General features: G+C 39.0%; 1 protein-coding gene across 1 annotated transcript; it reads left to right on the forward strand.

The window, feature by feature from the left end:
- Positions 1-1,129: 1,129 nt before the first annotated feature.
- ptpn22 (protein tyrosine phosphatase non-receptor type 22) lies at positions 1,130-15,666 on the forward strand. The gene is made up of 26 exons (XM_080496257.1): positions 1,130-1,385; positions 4,260-4,368; positions 5,173-5,249; positions 5,384-5,479; positions 5,662-5,700; positions 5,896-5,967; positions 6,134-6,193; positions 7,070-7,212; positions 8,735-8,801; positions 8,899-8,976; positions 9,130-9,240; positions 9,616-10,162; positions 10,240-10,326; positions 10,480-10,557; positions 10,772-10,843; positions 10,939-11,072; positions 11,766-11,793; positions 11,933-12,016; positions 12,248-12,316; positions 12,424-12,554; positions 12,711-12,738; positions 14,087-14,149; positions 14,392-14,486; positions 14,592-14,622; positions 14,725-14,808; positions 14,893-15,666. The coding sequence occupies exons 1-26, from the start codon at positions 1,284-1,286 to the stop codon at positions 14,952-14,954; spliced, it is 2,547 nt and encodes an 848-aa protein (XP_080352383.1). The 5' UTR covers positions 1,130-1,283; the 3' UTR covers positions 14,955-15,666.
- Positions 15,667-17,407: the final 1,741 nt, after the last annotated feature.

Consider the following 17,407-nt stretch of genomic DNA (forward strand, 5'->3'; position numbering starts at 1 on the left):
TGGGCGACGCTGCAAGTAATGCCCAAACAAGTAGAGTCGAGCAACAATAATTACATTACCCAAACGGTTAACTGTCAGCTCAGTAACTCCTCCGTCAACATACCACATTGCCAGTGATGCGAGACTGTTCCATTTTATTGTGTAAAATATTGAGATTTATAGTTGTCGAAAAACTATTTGAGGTCAAGGGGGAAAAAAAGAACAAATGTACTGTTTTTGCTTTAATGAATTTGTGATTACCTTGATTAAATCTATTAGTGCGAGTGATGCTGATCTGTTTGTCCTGAATCCATTTTGGCCTTCTGTGAGTAAGTTGTGTTACTAAAATCCCCACTAGATGTCACTAAGACACTTCTTTATTGCAAAACACCTGTTGGTCGCTTCAATACATTTTGAGACTGTCTCACTACATCATAATTGTTTAAGGGATGAATAGGACTACATTCCCTCTATTCCACAACCCACAAATTACACGTATCTGTGTATGACAGTTTCTATCTTGACTTTTAGTTTTTTTTAATCAGGACCAAGCTTGGCATAAAAGGGAAGTAGGATGACTTGATTTTGGCAGTTCCTGTAAAAAGAGCTCCACCTGCTACTTATAAAGGCTACGAGCTGTTATTGAAATGAAACTACTCATTAAAAAATGTATACAATCTGACTTTTGAAAGGGAAGTTTTGTCATTGAACGGAGAAAAGATATCACTCCCAGCATAGAGTAACTTAAAGAAGAGACAAAACACTGAGAACTCTGCTTGAGGCTGATTATATCTGGATTTTCAAGACTGGAAGACTCTCTCTCTCTCGACTCTGCCTCCATCCTGACAGTTGTCCCTCCTCCACTCCTCCAGTGTCTCTTGAATGTTGTTGGACAGGCTGAACTGCCTTGCGCTGCACTCAGACTTTGGGGAGGATCAGCTGTTTGTGCACATGGAGAATGTGTCTTATTCTGAGGGTGTTTCCCTCTGCGACAATCAAACACTCGGGTGACTTTAGGACCCAGTCAGAAACACCCAAGGGGGCGCGGCAATATTTTTAATCTGACCACAGAACCTGTTAGTTTACTCTTGCTTCCTCAAAGACAAATCACACGCTGCTTCACAGCAGTTCCTTGATGTGACAGTTGCAATAGAGAAGTGCTCGGAGTACCAGCGGCAGAGAAGCCACAACCCCTCAACTGAACCGAAGCCTTGGCAGACCTACTCTATGACCGATGGGCAAGGACCTTTGCATCCTGACATGACTGGGAAAGGTGCCAAATTCCCGGCAGTAGACAACCAGCAATGGAGCAGCAGGCCTGGATACTGAGGAGCCTCCTTGCCCAGCTGGGGAACCAGGAGACTGAGGATGAAGGCGCACCGAATGGCATTGCCGGAGAGTTTGCGGTGAGTCAACAGTAATGGTCTTTTAATGAAGTCCACAGAAAAGTCACAGTGGAGTTTAGAAACCATTTAAAAACGGTTTATTTGAACAGGCAAAATTGACAGTGAGTACAAAGGCAATGCCAGTTCAAGAAACCCCCATACTTCTATGATATTGTGGGCCGCATGGTGGAGCAGTGGTTTGCAGTCTCACAGCAAGAAGGTCATTGGTTAAAATCCAGCCCAGGGCATTTGTGTATGCAGTTTGCATGTTCCCCCGTTGTATATGGGTTTCCTCTCGGTATTTCGGTTTCCCCCATGATATGTGGCTGCCTACCGGTGGGTCAATTTGGTGAAGAAATTTCCCAAAGGGGACTAATAAAGTAGGATTCTTCTTCTTGTTTCCATCATCATTGTTATGCTTCCTCTTTGTCATGGTGACTGTCACTCAAGGCATTTCGATGAGGAAGGTTGCATGCAAATGAAACATGACACTTTACTAACACAGACGAACACTGGTGACAAGCAGATTAATGTATGTACACATTAGTTGAACAAAGGGCATTAGACTAAGGTAAGAACAGAGATTTAGCAATATTGTGTGTTGGCCTGGGACATCCTAGGTTCAACTGCCCTAACCATAACCTTACACTCCACACAATCTAAACCTAACCTCTACCTTTAACTTGAGTCCTGAAGGTGTTAATAGTTGAAAGACTTCAACATCCATAAGTTTTCTACAGTTTTGCTGGCCAAGCCAACTGTTGTCAAGTAAACCGTGCCAAAAGCTACTTCTAACAATAGCCGCAAAAGCACATCTTAACCATGCTTTACATATAAATTGGTGTAGGGCCCATTATTATTTTGAGTCTCTAAACTTAGGCCTTTGTCAGATTGCACAAAAGTACTGCGCTCCCAGTTACAAATCTGAGGAATGCAATGCCACATACAAGCAGAGATAACCAAAAAGCTGAGCCCTTGAATGACATCATTTGCAGGCTGCTGTCATGGTAACAAGTGACATGCCATTGCTTGAGGAGGGCAGCGTGTGCTTCACACGCCGCCCCTCTTGCTGTCACACTGAACACCCCAAACCAGTCCAGAGGAAGGGGCCTATTGCATCACTTCCTTTCAAGCACAAAAAGCACTCTGTGGTGTCTGAAGCACAGATGGTCTGCAAGGCCTTTAACACACTCCTTGGAACTGAGCGAAGTGGCCTCTGAACAAAAAGACTAGTGTCTCATGAAGTGCTGTAGGCATGGACGTACCATGAGTTAAAATTGAGTGTCAGACCTTCCGCCTCGTCACTTTAGGAATGGAAATCCTCTCGGTTTGTTAGCAGTCATGTCAGTTTCGAGAAAAGTGAGTCATATATTCTACATCCAGGGCTGAAAAATATGAAAACTAACTGCGTATGACCATTGTGCAATTTGTCACATGAAGTTCGGTTTTCATTTATTCTATCATATCTATTTGTGGACTTTTTTATGACTGCAACAAAGAAAAAAGACAACGGAGTAAGAATCTTTTTTTAAAAGAAAAGAAATCTTATCTTGAGATTTTGAGATGTATAATACGGATTTTTCCTTAAATATTGACAACTCACAATCCGCCATCATGGCATGTTTGTGTCAATCGTTTATGAGGGCTGTCTGTATAGGCCTCTGGGTAGATTTGGTTCAGCTTTAGTTTGGATTGTACTGGCTTGGCAGAAAAGACCTGATGAGGTTAGCCTGTGGGCAATTACCATGGCTATGGCCCCTGTCAGTCTTTCAGGGGTTTTGAATGAGCTCATGCTGTTTTCAGCAAGCTGCACTATTGTAACAGTGTTTTCAAAGGTCCGAGTAATCAAACAGTGGAGTATATTACACTAATGCACAGATCACTCAGTTCATCTGGAACATGTTGCAACTTGTTCCCGGATGAAAATCAAGCATTCTGAAGTTACCTTAAGTGTGTATTATCTCCGCCTGGAGAACACACCTTTTGAGTATCTGAGGTCAGCTGAAACAATCGGCTCATGTAATGGCTAAAATCACTGTATGTATGTATTTTATTTCTTAATTAACTGTACAGTAATGCAGTTGTTTTTTATTTTAAGTGACTTGATTTACAATGGTTTTTCTACCTTATTTTGTTTCAGTCCATTTTAATACTCAATCTAAGTACATTATTCATATTTCTATTTTATCCATGTTTGTCTTCTATGAAATATTTTCAACATACTATTTTTTTATTTTATCATATATGAACATTCTGCATGAAGTCATTTGAATTACAGTAACGCGCATGAAAGAAAAGCTACGGCTCAGGTCTGACTGACTGATTGGATGGATGGTAATAGAACAGAAAGGAAATGTTGTGACCATGTCACCTTATTGCTTCATATAAATGACCTTAAAACAATCCAGGGCATGCTTTAACATGTTATGTTATATGATGTCAGAGAAAACAATGTTTGCAATTCCACTTTCTCCTTGTAATGCTTGTTCAGTGTGCATATACAGTCACCCAATCATATCAATAAGAAATACAAAAATAAAAAACTAAACAAGCTAAAAACTGCAGTTTTTCTGGTCGAAGTCAGGGCTTGGGGGCTTTTCTGTACAAGGTTTGTGTGTTGTGTCTGAGTGTTTGGGTTTTCTGTAGGCTCTCTAACTTCCTCCCACAGTCCAGTAAACATGCATTTGAATTCAATTGTGACTCCAAAATTACCCTTACAGCGTGTGTTCGTGTTTGCCCTGTGATGAGCTGTCCATAGTTCAACCTGAAGTTGGAGGAAGTTGTATTAAAGATAGATGAATAGATGCATTTTAATAATACACACAGCATTGATCCATGGAGAATAAAAAATGCTGATGGCACTAAAACAAAATATTTTTTTGTTGTAACTTTCAGAGGTTGAAGAGTCAGTCAAGCAAGTACCGCACTGACAAGACCTACCCCACAAAAACAGCCGAGAAGCAAGAACACATCAAGAAGAACCGATACAAGGACATTGTTCCCTGTAAGCATTTTTTTGGTGAAGATGTTTTGAAAGCTTCATTTGCGTATACTTCTGCATTAGATAATAAGAATCCGAGTCTGCATTAACATACTTCAGACATTGTCAGATAAAACACTAAGGAAGTATGACTTTGACACTTCTGTGGCACACTTCAAGACAATAACTATGTTTTCCCCAAACCCCGATGTCAGTTGGCATTCATGAGCCACAAAACATTTGATTGTAACCCAATAATGTATTGAGCTATTTACATTTTAATCACTGTGGTGAAATAAAGAGTGACTTTAAGTCAACCACTTATGACAATGAGGTGCAAGCAGCTTATTGATATTATTAAATTAGTAGCAGTGAGATTGTTAATTTTGTTGTCCATGAACACAATCGTAAGGCTACTATTTATTCAGTATTTTCTTTGGTGGTTGTTAGTTTTAGTGTATCTAAACATTTGTACAGCACTTTGGCCAACTGTGTTGCTTTTAAGGTGCTCTATAAATAAAGTTGAGTTGAGTGTATATATATATATATATATATATATATATATATATATATATATATATGTATTGTATGTATGTATGTGCTACTATTTAACTGTGACTAATTATCTTTTCTAATATTTACTCCAATGAGACATTGTGGTACATGTATATGTCCGTGAAAAAGTAACATATTTACTTCCTGAGGTTATACTCTAATCTTGCATGTTTCTATTTGGCTGCGATGATGTAAATAGTTACATCAAATTCAACCACCACTTGCAAAATGTACAATATATTTTAACTATGCAATATTTTCTTTTTGTTTAAGTTGACCATGCTCGGGTGAAGCTCACCTTCACCACAGCCAATAATGACACAGACTACATCAATGCAAGTTTCATCAAGGTAAACCCACAATATCAATTATTGAATGAGCCCTTTAAATACAATTTTTTTTTTAAAGAAGAGCAAATTGTACATACATGATATGTTCATCATGAAGTGTACCTTTAACTGTACACTGTAATTTGTTTGTGCAGGGAGTATCGGGGTCTAGGGCTTACATTGCTACTCAGGGTCCTCTGCCCCACACAGTGGTGGACTTCTTGAGGATGATTTGGGAATACGACATCAAGGTACAATTAACTCATTATTATTTCTGGACAACAAGCTTCTTTTTGTTTAGTTTTTTTTGCTGACAAGATAAAGGAGCATTTCCTTCCACGTTCACATTGTTAATCTGTTAAACTCCCTCACTAAAAGTTGTGCAGTCATGTTTGATTTTTGTATTTTACATCTTCCTTTGTCAACTTTATAGGTTGTAGTGATGGCATGTCGAGAGTTTGAGATGGGAAAGGTAATGCTGATTTTCATATCGATGCAAAAAGCATGTCGTTTATACTAGCTATGTAAATGTAGGTTATTGTGATCCAATAAACCACCACAGCAGTCACATTGCATGTTGGTTCAATGTGTTTTCCTGTGTTTCATTTGAAAGTAATTATGTGAACTGCATTGTGCTTTCTCACAATAGTTTTTTTTTTTCTTTTAGAAAAAGTGTGAGATCTACTGGCCTCAAAGACAAGAGAAATCATTTGTCTGCGAGCCTTTTACAGTTTACTGTGTGAGTATTTTTACTCCTACCATCGCACTTCCTATTTTACATGTGGCTCGAATTTGCTTAATTTATATTTCACACATTCAGTGGTAAACTCACTTTGTCAAATTCTGAGCAGCAAGCATAAATTCTCAGTTTAAGAGTGAGATGAGGACTGTTTTTGTTTCTACAGGATTATGAGGAAACTAAAGGTGATTATCTGATGAGGACGTTAAGGATGACATATCGCAACGTAAGCAGTGTTTATACTCTGGCTGTGAGAAAAACCGAGATAAGCAAGGTTTTGGCTGGCTTTGTTTGTTTTGTGTAAAGTTGGGAAGCATTGTGGTATAGTCGTTATCGCGCTTGCTCATCGCTGTTCGAGTCTGGTCTTTTCTTTGGAGAGTTTGCATGTTTTCCCTGAGTGTGCATGGGTTTTGTCAGGTTTCTCCGGCTTCTCGCCTATATCTGAAAAAATAAAAACAAACAAACAAAAATGTTTGAGGTCAATTTATGTCTCTAAGACTACTCATAGTTGTGGGTGTCTGTAGTTACCTGACATGACAAGGGTGTACCTTTTGTCCAATCATAGTCAGATCAGATTGATGGATGAAAACCCTTTCCAAGCTACAAGGGCTTATCAGTCCAGCGCTCATCTCCAGTTTCCGTAGTACTAAGCGGGTCAGAGTTTATAACTCCCCCTGGATGGGATAGTGATCCATCCCAGGTTCGTCCCCAGCATATGCAGGTACTCATGTATACAGCTGAGTCAACTGGCGCAAAGTTGGGCAAAGTGCCTTGCTCAAAGACGCAGCACAGTAGAAAGACCAGGGATGGAATAAAGCATCCTATTCATTACCAGTAATTATTAATCCCCTTCTCTGTATTCAACCCATCCTATTCATAGTAAACCTTAATTATCCACACGAGGAACAGTGGATAGCCACAGTGCGGCACCCGGGGTCAACGGTCTCGCTCATAGATCCACAGTGGTGACCTGTCATCAGGGAGAATCTGTGTTTAAAATGGGTTTATCTGGAACTGAAGCATAACAATACTATTAAACATGCACACACACACACAAAAAGGCCTTGCTTTGTAACTATCGACAACACTGACTTTTTTCCAGTGCAGCCGAACTTTGAAACAGCTGCATTATGTCAACTGGCCGGATCACGGCGTGCCAGACTCCATCCCTCCCATTCTGGACATGTTGCAGGAGATGCGCTCCTACCAGGCTCATGATGACATTCCTGTATGCATCCACTGCAGGTCAGACATCATTTTAGATCTCGAGTTTCTCTTTGAAATCAACTAAATGGTACATCGGAACTCGGTGTTTCCAACTTAAATGTCTTTTTGAGTTGTAGAGTTGTGTAACCTTTTCTTAACCAAAAAAAACCTCATCTTTATCAATAATAAATACAGTATCAGCTGGAGTCAATACAGTAAATTAAATCCTCGAGTCTAAATCTAGGTATCAAGGTAATTCAGTCTCCCAGCATGGTTCTCTGGTATAAACTGCACTGACACACATGATCATAATGTTAAATTTCAGTATTTGTAAACATGTTTGCAACTTAGTGTAATTTTAATGGTGCTTTGCCTTTTTTTTTGTCTGTAAATGTTGTGAGGGGGCCCCATGAAAACATATCAGAATTTCCATGTGATTCACAATTACTCATTGAATCTTTGCTGGACAACCAGATAAAGCTAAACAGCCACATGTGTCTGCAATAAATGCTTCCTCAATTGTATTACCAAGAAAATCTCCAATAGCTGTGGCATGGGTTTCCAATCCTTTATTTGACAGCAACAAAAGGGAACAATGCCATCGCAGCAAGTTACATGAAAATGAATTGACATAAAGCCAAGTTATCTTGCTATTTCATTAAAAAAAAAGTCTGCGCTCAAAGACAATTTAACTACTTTTAAGGCCTTGTTGATCTTTTAATTTAGAAAACTTAATCATTAAACATTGTGATGAAATTACAATTACAAGGTGAAGGCAAAACGTATTAAATAGCTCTTCAGTTCTAATGTGCGAAACTTTGTGATAGTTATTGTGCAAGCGTATTGCCGTCAGCATACATGCCCCCCCTCTCTACAGACCTTTGAGGTTACGCACCTCCCTCCTTCTCTTGGCAGGAAATGTGTGTGGGCGGTTAGTCAACGACCCACTGGGTTATAAAATACTGTATATGTGTTTGCATTTCCCCCTGAGTTTTTCCATCACCAGAGTTGACGGAAAAACTACATGAACCCCTTTTTCAGAAAACAATGACAACTGAAGTGGCTTTTATCAGTCCAGATAGAAACTGCATGTTAAATGGTTCTTGCTCTCTATTGGTAAAAAACTAAAATATAGTATCAACAGCGGTCAGAAGTAACACTTTGTTTTTAAATGTTTATTTTAGGAACTAATCTTGCTTATTTTAAGTTATGATATTTTAATTGAAAGTTTAAATATTATTAGGCATAGCATACCATTTGTATCAGTTAAATGCTACATAAAAAAAAAAAACACCGCAGTAACTACATTTTATGTATTTGTGCAAAAGATAAAGAAATACTTTATAAAAGTGTGACCAGGTCTCTCCTTTTGTGGATGATGTGTCAGGTGTGGAGGGCAGAGATTCAACACATTCGGTTGTAACACATCAGAGGAAGTTCCACTCAATACTGCTGATGATTTGATGTTTTTTTGTAACAATTTTGTCCATGCTAATTATTTTTGTTTTGCTTTTGTTTTTTTTATTAAATTGATTACAATTGTATTAATTTGTCATTGTAGTGCTGGTTGTGGTCGAACTGGAGCTCTTTGTGTCATTGACTACACCTGGAATCTCTTGAAGAAACACGTAAGATATTTGACTAACATTTTCCCACACATTGTTACTTGTTGACATCACTCTAACATCATTCTGCATTGCGCTGATAATGGCCTTTCTTTTATAGATGATCACCCCCGATTTCAACATCTATGATTTAGTACAAAACATGAGAACCCAAAGGCCCTCTGTAGTGCAAACCAAGGTACTTTTCTACTTTTTCTTTCAAAAGTAGGAACATACATGACTTGACTATAAAGCCATTTTCTTCCTGCTATCAATCATCTTCTTGCGATACATTTATCAGGTCCCATGGCTATGAAACCTAAAAGAACCATTTTTCATTGATTCACCTCAGGAACAATATGAACTGGTCTACAGAACCATCAAGCTCCTGTTTGAGAGATATTTGGAGACCATGGATTCACAGCCCGGTCATAATGACGTGGGTGCACCAGAAAAAGCAGAGGTGATGCAGAAACACCATTGTGTCACATTATTCAAGATTGCATCACTCGGGAAAGGAAACCTATTGAACAGCTGAATGGGTGATACAACACAGAGCTTTGGCAACTGTGGAAGTAACACTACGAGATCAGTCAGATTCACCCTTTATCAATTTAGCTAATAAGCCACGGAAATCAAAAGTACACTATCTTGAAATGTTAGGAAAGTTCTTAGGATCAGATTTTGTTTCCTATTTTTTCAAATTCCATCATGGAAGATTTAGGTTTTCATGCTGTGAATGTAAATATTACTGACAAGCCAATGAACTGTTCAATGTTCCATTGCATTTTATTTAGATCCAGTTGTGACTCACTCGACTCCTCTTTCAACCGATTAGGTAACAACAGCCCCACCTGCTGTCGTTCCCGCTGTCACAGAAAGCGAGCTCTCTGATATTGGGGAAGATCTGGATTTGAAGACGCGCTTCCAGCACTTGCTTGACGAGGAACGGGATGTGATTCCGAAGCACTACACAGCCTCGGCTTCAGAAAATCCCATCCCTGTGAACGCTAATGATATACAAAGCGCTCTGCAACAACAGCACCAGCCCAGAAGCAGTGCCGAGGCTCTGAGCACTAACCAGGACCTGCATGAAAGACCCAGAACCCCACCCAAGCCGTTGCGCTCCAGCCAGAGAACTGCTAAGAAGAGTGCACAGGACAGTGAGGCTGTGCCATCACTGAACCCTGCACCTTCACCAGCTGTGACAGAGACCATTTGTCTCATGGTGGAGGACCCCTACTTCGAAACCCCGATGAGTTCCCCCTCATCAGAGGAGGCACCAACGGACCTTGCAAAAGAAGAATGGACATGTAGCCCTGTCTTGGATGCACCATCATTGTTTCTGAACGACCAGAGTATGGAGCCTGGTTGTCCTGCCTCAGGTAAATGATCATACATGCGTCATTCTCAACAGCAAATCACACTGTGCCAGAATTAAATGTTTCATTGTGTGTTGTAGGAAAAGTTGAAGCCCAGACAGATAAGGAAGTGCCTCCTCCGCTGCCTGAAAGGACCCCGGAGTCGTATTTACTGGCTGGGACTGCAGGTTGGTGTCCCGACATTGTGTGAAACCAGAATACACCCCGGACAAGTCCTCAGTCACCTGTCCGCTGATCGTCTTTCATATGAAATCAATCTTTCATTCCATTATATACCGTCACATTCAAATCATCCAAGGTTTTACAATTGCCCCCTATAGGCCCTACAGAACCCTGTGACATGTTGTCAGTTATCATTCCACGTAATGCTGCAGCTGAGGCCATCAGGGAATTGGGAGGTAAGAGATTCAAAGTGAAATACATCACTAATAATGCTTTTGGGTTTTCTGTTTAACACTTGCCACTAACTTTCCTAGAAAATGTCAGCTATTGCATTAAAAAAAAATATTGTTTACTTTATTTGTCCAAACTCTTGCATGCTGAAAACATGCAACAGTGCTTTACGCTTTGCAAACAGCTGTTGGTGGTTGATGGTTATTTCCACATTTACAGGTGGTCCACCTTCACCTGTCCCTCCACTCCCAGAGAGAACCCCTGAGTCTTTTGTCCTCTCTATGGATCCAGGTAACGAAAGAATAAAAAAATTCTATACATACCCATAAAAATTGTAAATTGCAGATTACTTTGAATACATAATTCTGATTTCTACTGTATTTAAGCCTCACCCTCCGAGCAGAGGATTGCTGTCAAGCCAGCAGTGAACATGATTGGGGTGTCTTCAGAATGGTCCGGCGACTCAAACCAAGCTGCTGCTATGTTTCAGAATGAAGAGAAAATGTTCACGAGAAGTAAGGTAAGAATGACATGGATTTGCTTCGCTGCTAATGTTTGACTTCCTGCTTTGAAAAACTCAGCTTCTTGTCTATAAATGTTCTATTACGGTAATAAAAAGCCTGGTTACAGAGGACGAGCAGCAGAGCTGAATGGACGAGAAACATGACAAGTGTAAAAAGAAACACTCTTAATAAATAGCTTCATTTCTGGTCTAAAGTTATTTGACATTTCATTGATTTTCAGTTTAATAAATGTGACTTGACCTTTGGCCGATTATTGAAAAAGTTTTCCTTTCATTTAGAAGACTCCACTTGTTGAGTGTATTCTGGACATAGTCATTCACATCCGCTGAGGTCACAGCAGCATTAGTCACAGTACATGTGGGTGTTTAGTCACATGGCGATACTGACGGGGGGATTTCAGTCCAGGCCTCTTCACTTTTAAAACTGCAGCAATGTGATGTTCTGTTAAGTAAGGTGGTTGTAGGGCTTCCCTGTTCAATGTGCGGATCAGTTCCTTTTATTTTACGTACAAAGAAGAAAGTAAAAGTGAAATATTTTTAATGTCACCACTTAAATTAAAGTTAGCTTTAAAGGGCTCAGATGCATTAAACCTGGTATGGTCTCTGATATAGCAAATGAACTAAATTGACATATATATAGTGATATAATATTTCTGTGTGAAATGTATAACATACTATCTTTTCTTGTAGAGTCTGAAAGCAAAAATGACCTTCACAGGTGAGATATCTGTTTTATTCATTTCGCTGAATTACAAAGTCATTTAAGCAAACTGTGTGTATAATTGTGGTATATAATGGAGAGTTGATTTTCTGGGTAATGATGATGTTTGTAATACTTTTTATTGTTATTTCTGCAGCACCAGTAACAAATTTGGATCTCACATCAAATGTGACTTCAAACATTATTCTGGACCCATCAACTCTTCCTCAGCTTCCACAAAGTAAGCTCACTGTGTTATGGATAAGAATTCATGTTAATGTTTGATCCCATAGACATCACCATCATATACTCAAGTCTCGGTTTATTTATTCCAAGTCAAATTACACTGTCAACATTAGATAACATTATCGCATATCCCATGTTTAACTAATATCATGGATCCCTAATATAAACCAACACAACGATCTATGTGTTTGCCTCTAACTTGACTGCAATTGTATTTGATGTGCAGCTGTGGAGAGTCTAACTCCTCCTCTGCCGGAGAGAACGGCTGATTCTTTCATTATCAGAACAGAAGAAGGCAAGTGTGTCAATGTAACCTTACAGCAGAAAAGAAAAAGAGAGACAATTTCTTACCTTGTGCATCAGAAGTTGATTTAATTCCCTCTTGAATCCTTCTCCTTGCAGTTCATGAGAAAGCCTCGCTTTACCCAGACCTGTTACAAACAGCAGAACCTTCATCGAGGGCCGGCATGTCGTCTGAGTGGGGCGGCTCCTCTCAGCCCAAGTTTTTCGACGCCGTCATGAGCAGGAGTAAGGTAATGACGACTCTCCAGGTTAGAGAGTGTTGTCCTGAAAACATACATCAGGGGAAAGAGATGATCAGTTTTCAGGACTCCGCTGTGCAATCTTCATTTCCACTGAAAGTATTATACGTTTTTAACATGATCTTTACTTTATGATGTTCTCCCTAGAGCGTTCGAGCCAAAGGTTCAAGGCAAGGTGAGCTATTCAATCCATCGAGTCAGAACAACTCCTTCTTCTGCTTTCCTGTTCCGTAACCTTGAACATTCAAGCAATGCTGTTTTATACATTGGATGAGGTTGTGGCCAGTCTGCCTTCAGTCTATCTTTCTGTTTCTAATTTTCAAAAGCTTGAATCATTCTCGTGTTTGCATCAGTCAGCATTTGCCTACTTTCCTAGTAAGCCGAGGACAAACTACAAACTTGAGTCCCCTACACATATTGTTGCGAAAACAAATAGCGTTGTGAGTCTGGGTGAGCTGGAGCTGGTTGGTTTCCTGGCCCCCTTCAGTAGATATCCCTGCAACAGATAATAAAAACATTTTTAAAGATGCTTTTATTCACATATTGTTGATTATTGTAGGTGGTGCTTAAAGGTTGTACCTTTGTACAAGTATATGTTGTTCTCGATCTACCATCTCATCAGCTTATGTCTATCTATTCAAATCTATTGAGCTATCCAGATATATCAGTTGACTGTAGAGAGTTGCCATATTATAATCCACCATTTTATCAGTTGTTGTTTTTTTTTTTGATTGTGCTGAGTTTTATTCTATATTTTGCATCACATATACACTGGTCAGCCATGACGTTCTAATAATTGACAGGTGAAAGAAACAGTTAATATTTTCACCGTGATTTGAATATTTTATCCCCAATATTAGGATTGCAAGAAAAACCTGCATTTTTTTTTGTTTATTTATTTTTTTTTAGGTCCCAGCAAGTTTAGAAACTGTCAGAACTTTTCCAAAACTGAAGCTCTGGGTCTGCAGTGAAATACCACTGATCCACTTTCTGATCCAATATCCAATGAAACCACATTCCTAGTATGATGCCTACCAATATGATCAAATATTGAATCCTTTTCAAAAAAGTCTTTCTGAGCTTTTGTGGTCAGGTAAATGACTTGAAAGTATTTTCTTTTAAATGAGATGACTTACAAGACAAAAAAGTTTCATTTCTTTATCTCAGGTCCAAACATGAATGCGTTGGCATCCAGCCATCATCTGAACACTTTTCAGCCTATACCACAAATTACTGCAGAAATTACTGCTGGTAATGATATAAATATGTGAGACTACACACACTGCTTTGCAGAGAAGAAAAGAGGGCCTTACAATAACTGACAACGTTTTGGCTGGTTGGTGTGTGCACGTGCATTTTGCTCATAAAGAAACTGATTGAAGTACTTACCTTCACCACAGTATGGCATTGTTTTCTAACGCAACAGATGAAAACTTGAGATTAAAACGCTTATTAGGTTTCTACATTAATCAGAAGGACTGTGTTCACATTGGGGGTAACTTCTGTCTGCGTTTCTTCTACAGAGCCCCTCACTGCGTTTCAGCAGCTCACTCCACTTCCTGTGGTTGAAACTGGAGGAGGAAGTGGTGAGTTGGTTCAGGCATCAAAGACACTGCACACAACACAGTAGCCTCTCTCTCTTACAGTTATTAATCTCTATAACATGCTGCAATTAAAAGTCATGTGCAGCAAACATCTAAGACTGTGGTGATTTCCAAGTAGACCATGTGATATAAGCAGTTATTTTTGCTCTTGATCGAGTCAGGTCGTCGTCAGTGTTTTTAAACTCGAGAAAAGCATTTCATTTCCTCTCATCTGTGTTCATAAGCACAAGTGGGACAGCATGAAGGCAGCCGCTGGTCCTCCCTCAGCTCAGACAACATATCAGTCAAAAGCAGCGAGAAGGGCATGACGAGATCAAAGGTAAAATACAAGACCGACACAAATGTACTGAACTGTTATGGAAAGTTTTAGAATAACATATTTGTGATATTATCAGCTGAGTGTGTCTCTGGTTCCTCTTTACAGAGTCTGAAGTTTTTCAGATCCAAGCAAAAATGTAAGTATAATGAAATACACCCCTTAAAGGCATATCTATTTAAAAGTAAACAAAAAGAAGAGGAATAATGTCATATTTCATATTTATATTCTTGGCTCTCAGCTAAAACAGCCCTGCCACCACCTGTCACTCATCCTGGTGAAGTTTCTCAGGCACCGAGTACCTCATCTTCATTGTTCAAGCTTGGTAAGCCTGCAGATAATGCCTCATTAGCACATGGAATGGAATTTGCATACGCGTCATGTATAAGAGCAATTTTACCTCCTACAGCATTTGGAAATCGTTTTGCAAAGCCGAAAGGCCCCAGAAACTATCCAGAAACCTGGGTTTAAGACTGCAGCTGTCCCTCCAGTGATGCTTGCAGTAATGTACCGCAGAAGATTTACTGCATGTGTCCCAGCAGAAGACGACGCAGAAATAGCCAATGGACTTGACTTACATAGTGCATTTTCACCACTTAAGCAGTCACATTCACTCACAAAGCAAATGTCAAATTGAGAACCCGGGAGAGATTGAGGATCAGGCCATCGACATTGTGATTTGGAAGGTGACCTGCTCTACTAACTGAGCCACAACCATAACTTACATCTTATTTCCGGCCAATCAAAGGAGAATCAGCACAGCAGCACAGTGACAAACACAACAGCACCTGCTTTGATCCTTACTATTTTTTGGGGTTTTGTTTCATTCCAACCTATAAACTGTGGTTGAATTGTAATCATTGACCGGTGCCTTATCACACAGCCACTCAGACCCGTTACTTCAACCTTCACAAATTCAGGAGCCAACAGAATAATTTGCTTGCAAAAGTATTCAGTCTGCTAAAAGAACTTCTAACAACACTTTGCTATAAAATGTGGTGACTCTGGAATATTTCTTTATGCATTTGTCCTGAAAATATAAAAGACAGGGTGACACATTTACTTTGTTACATGCTATTGAGTTTTGTTTTCATGCTGCAATCCACACATTCCCCCTGTATGTTTTTCTATGATTTTAAAATGGTACAGTGATTGTAATGCACATTGAATATGCAGATGATGAAACTATATTGCATACAAAATTATTTATTAAAATATATTGAAAAGCAATGTGGCCTTATTGCGAGTGCTTTTTATTGCGAGGACATTGAAAATGAAGATGGCATAGCTTGGAAACCTTGTGCAAAGAGTTTTAACATTATAAGCAAGTAGAAAGGTAGTGAATAAAATATCAATAATTTCAGAACTTGAATTGTTTTTATTATTCGCATTGTTGTGCACATTCTGACTTATTTGGTTAAAAACAACAGAAGTGAATTCATATCAAGTATATTTAATTGCTTTAACACCTTTGTGGAGTATTTTAGTCGATTACTTTATGAATAATTAGTGATGAAGTGATAAATCTAGCATTCAAAAGGTTTCAACAATATAAAACAGCATCATTATGTTTTGAGTGTGTTAGGCAAAATGCACCATAAAGAAGATTCTTTTTCATAATCGTGTGAGTAAAATACCTTAAACCAAAAACCAGCCAACAAGAAACAAATGAGTTTAGATTGCTCTGAAGTAAACAGATATTGTATTTATAAGGGTATATAAATGCTGACACAATGTGAGATTGCTTGTTTTCAATTCCGAGTGACAGTTTGAAGGGAAAAGACGACATGTTCAGAGCCCTCTGGTGGTCGTGTTGGATAATAACACAAAGGTCAAACAGTCATCTTTAAGGAAGTGGACATTTATCACGCAGGAAACTCCCATCGATTTTGTCCACATTTGAATACAACTCTGTATAGAAGCTCATTATCATTTCACAGAGACAAGAGAATGGCAATGCTGTGGTCCATTTATTTATTTCAACACTTGTTTAATTAGTTCAGACCATATAAAAATCATATCTCTGAAAAAACATAAATACCAATTTTCCTTCCAGGAAATGATTAATGTATGAAAAAGCACAATTTTCCACGACACTATGATGCATCGAGTCTTTTACTTGCAGGTGACGAGCAAATGTAATCCTCATCTTGGCATGTTGCTCATCAGCACCTTGCTTTAATTGAGACGAAGCACAAACAGTACAAGGCACTAAGACGTCGTCGGTGTTGGAGCAAAGGCAGTGTCACATCAACGCTTCCTTTACAGAGGACTGCTTTCAAGAAGACGGCTTCTTTATTTCCAAATTGACTCCGAATGTCAATTCTGAAAACTCAAAAGTATTTTAGAGGCAAAAATGAAGGAGACTTCATTCAGATTTTAGAAAATCAGTCTTCCTCGGTACCACAGAATGACACTGGTATCCATCTAAGTAAGTAATCCTCTCTAATCCTCATGATAGTAATGAATGAATGGATTTAAACAACATTATGAATGAGTGACAGCATTCACATTTTCCCAGCTTGAACAACATTATATTTACATATACAACACTCCACTTGGGAAAATAATCAGACCATTATTGCTGACTGCAGCAGGCAGACTTTCTTCACTTAGAGGCGATCCGATAATCAATAAATATTCATTCGCGGCATATAAACCTGTGTTCATATGTTAGGTTCCGTCTTAAGAAAATAAATAAATGATCAAAAACAGTATCAACAGTAAAAAAAAAAAAAATGTCCCAGTATAAAGTGGAATTTAAATAAAGAACTGTCTACACTAAAACTCATAAAGCTCACAGAAATCCTCCAAGCACGTGTGGATCAGCTTATTTGCGGAGTTTCAAGATAAAGTAGAGTGTCACACCAACAGTACTAACTGTGTTAAGTCGGATGGATCAGTCAAAAGTCAGTAAGTGCTCG

This window comes from Blennius ocellaris, assembly GCF_963422515.1.
Source record: "Blennius ocellaris genome assembly, chromosome: 5".
NCBI lineage: Eukaryota > Metazoa > Chordata > Actinopteri > Blenniiformes > Blenniidae > Blennius > Blennius ocellaris.

Coding starts and splice junctions, on each gene's coding strand:
- ptpn22 (XM_080496257.1), top strand. CDS start 1,284: ATGGAGCAGCAGGCCTGGATACTGAGGAGCCTCCTTGCCCAGCTGGGG. Junction 10,163..10,239: donor GCCTGGTTGTCCTGCCTCAG/GTAAATGATCAT, acceptor TGTGTGTTGTAG/GAAAAGTTGAAGCCCAGACA. Junction 14,487..14,591: donor AGGGCATGACGAGATCAAAG/GTAAAATACAAG, acceptor TCCTCTTTACAG/AGTCTGAAGTTTTTCAGATC.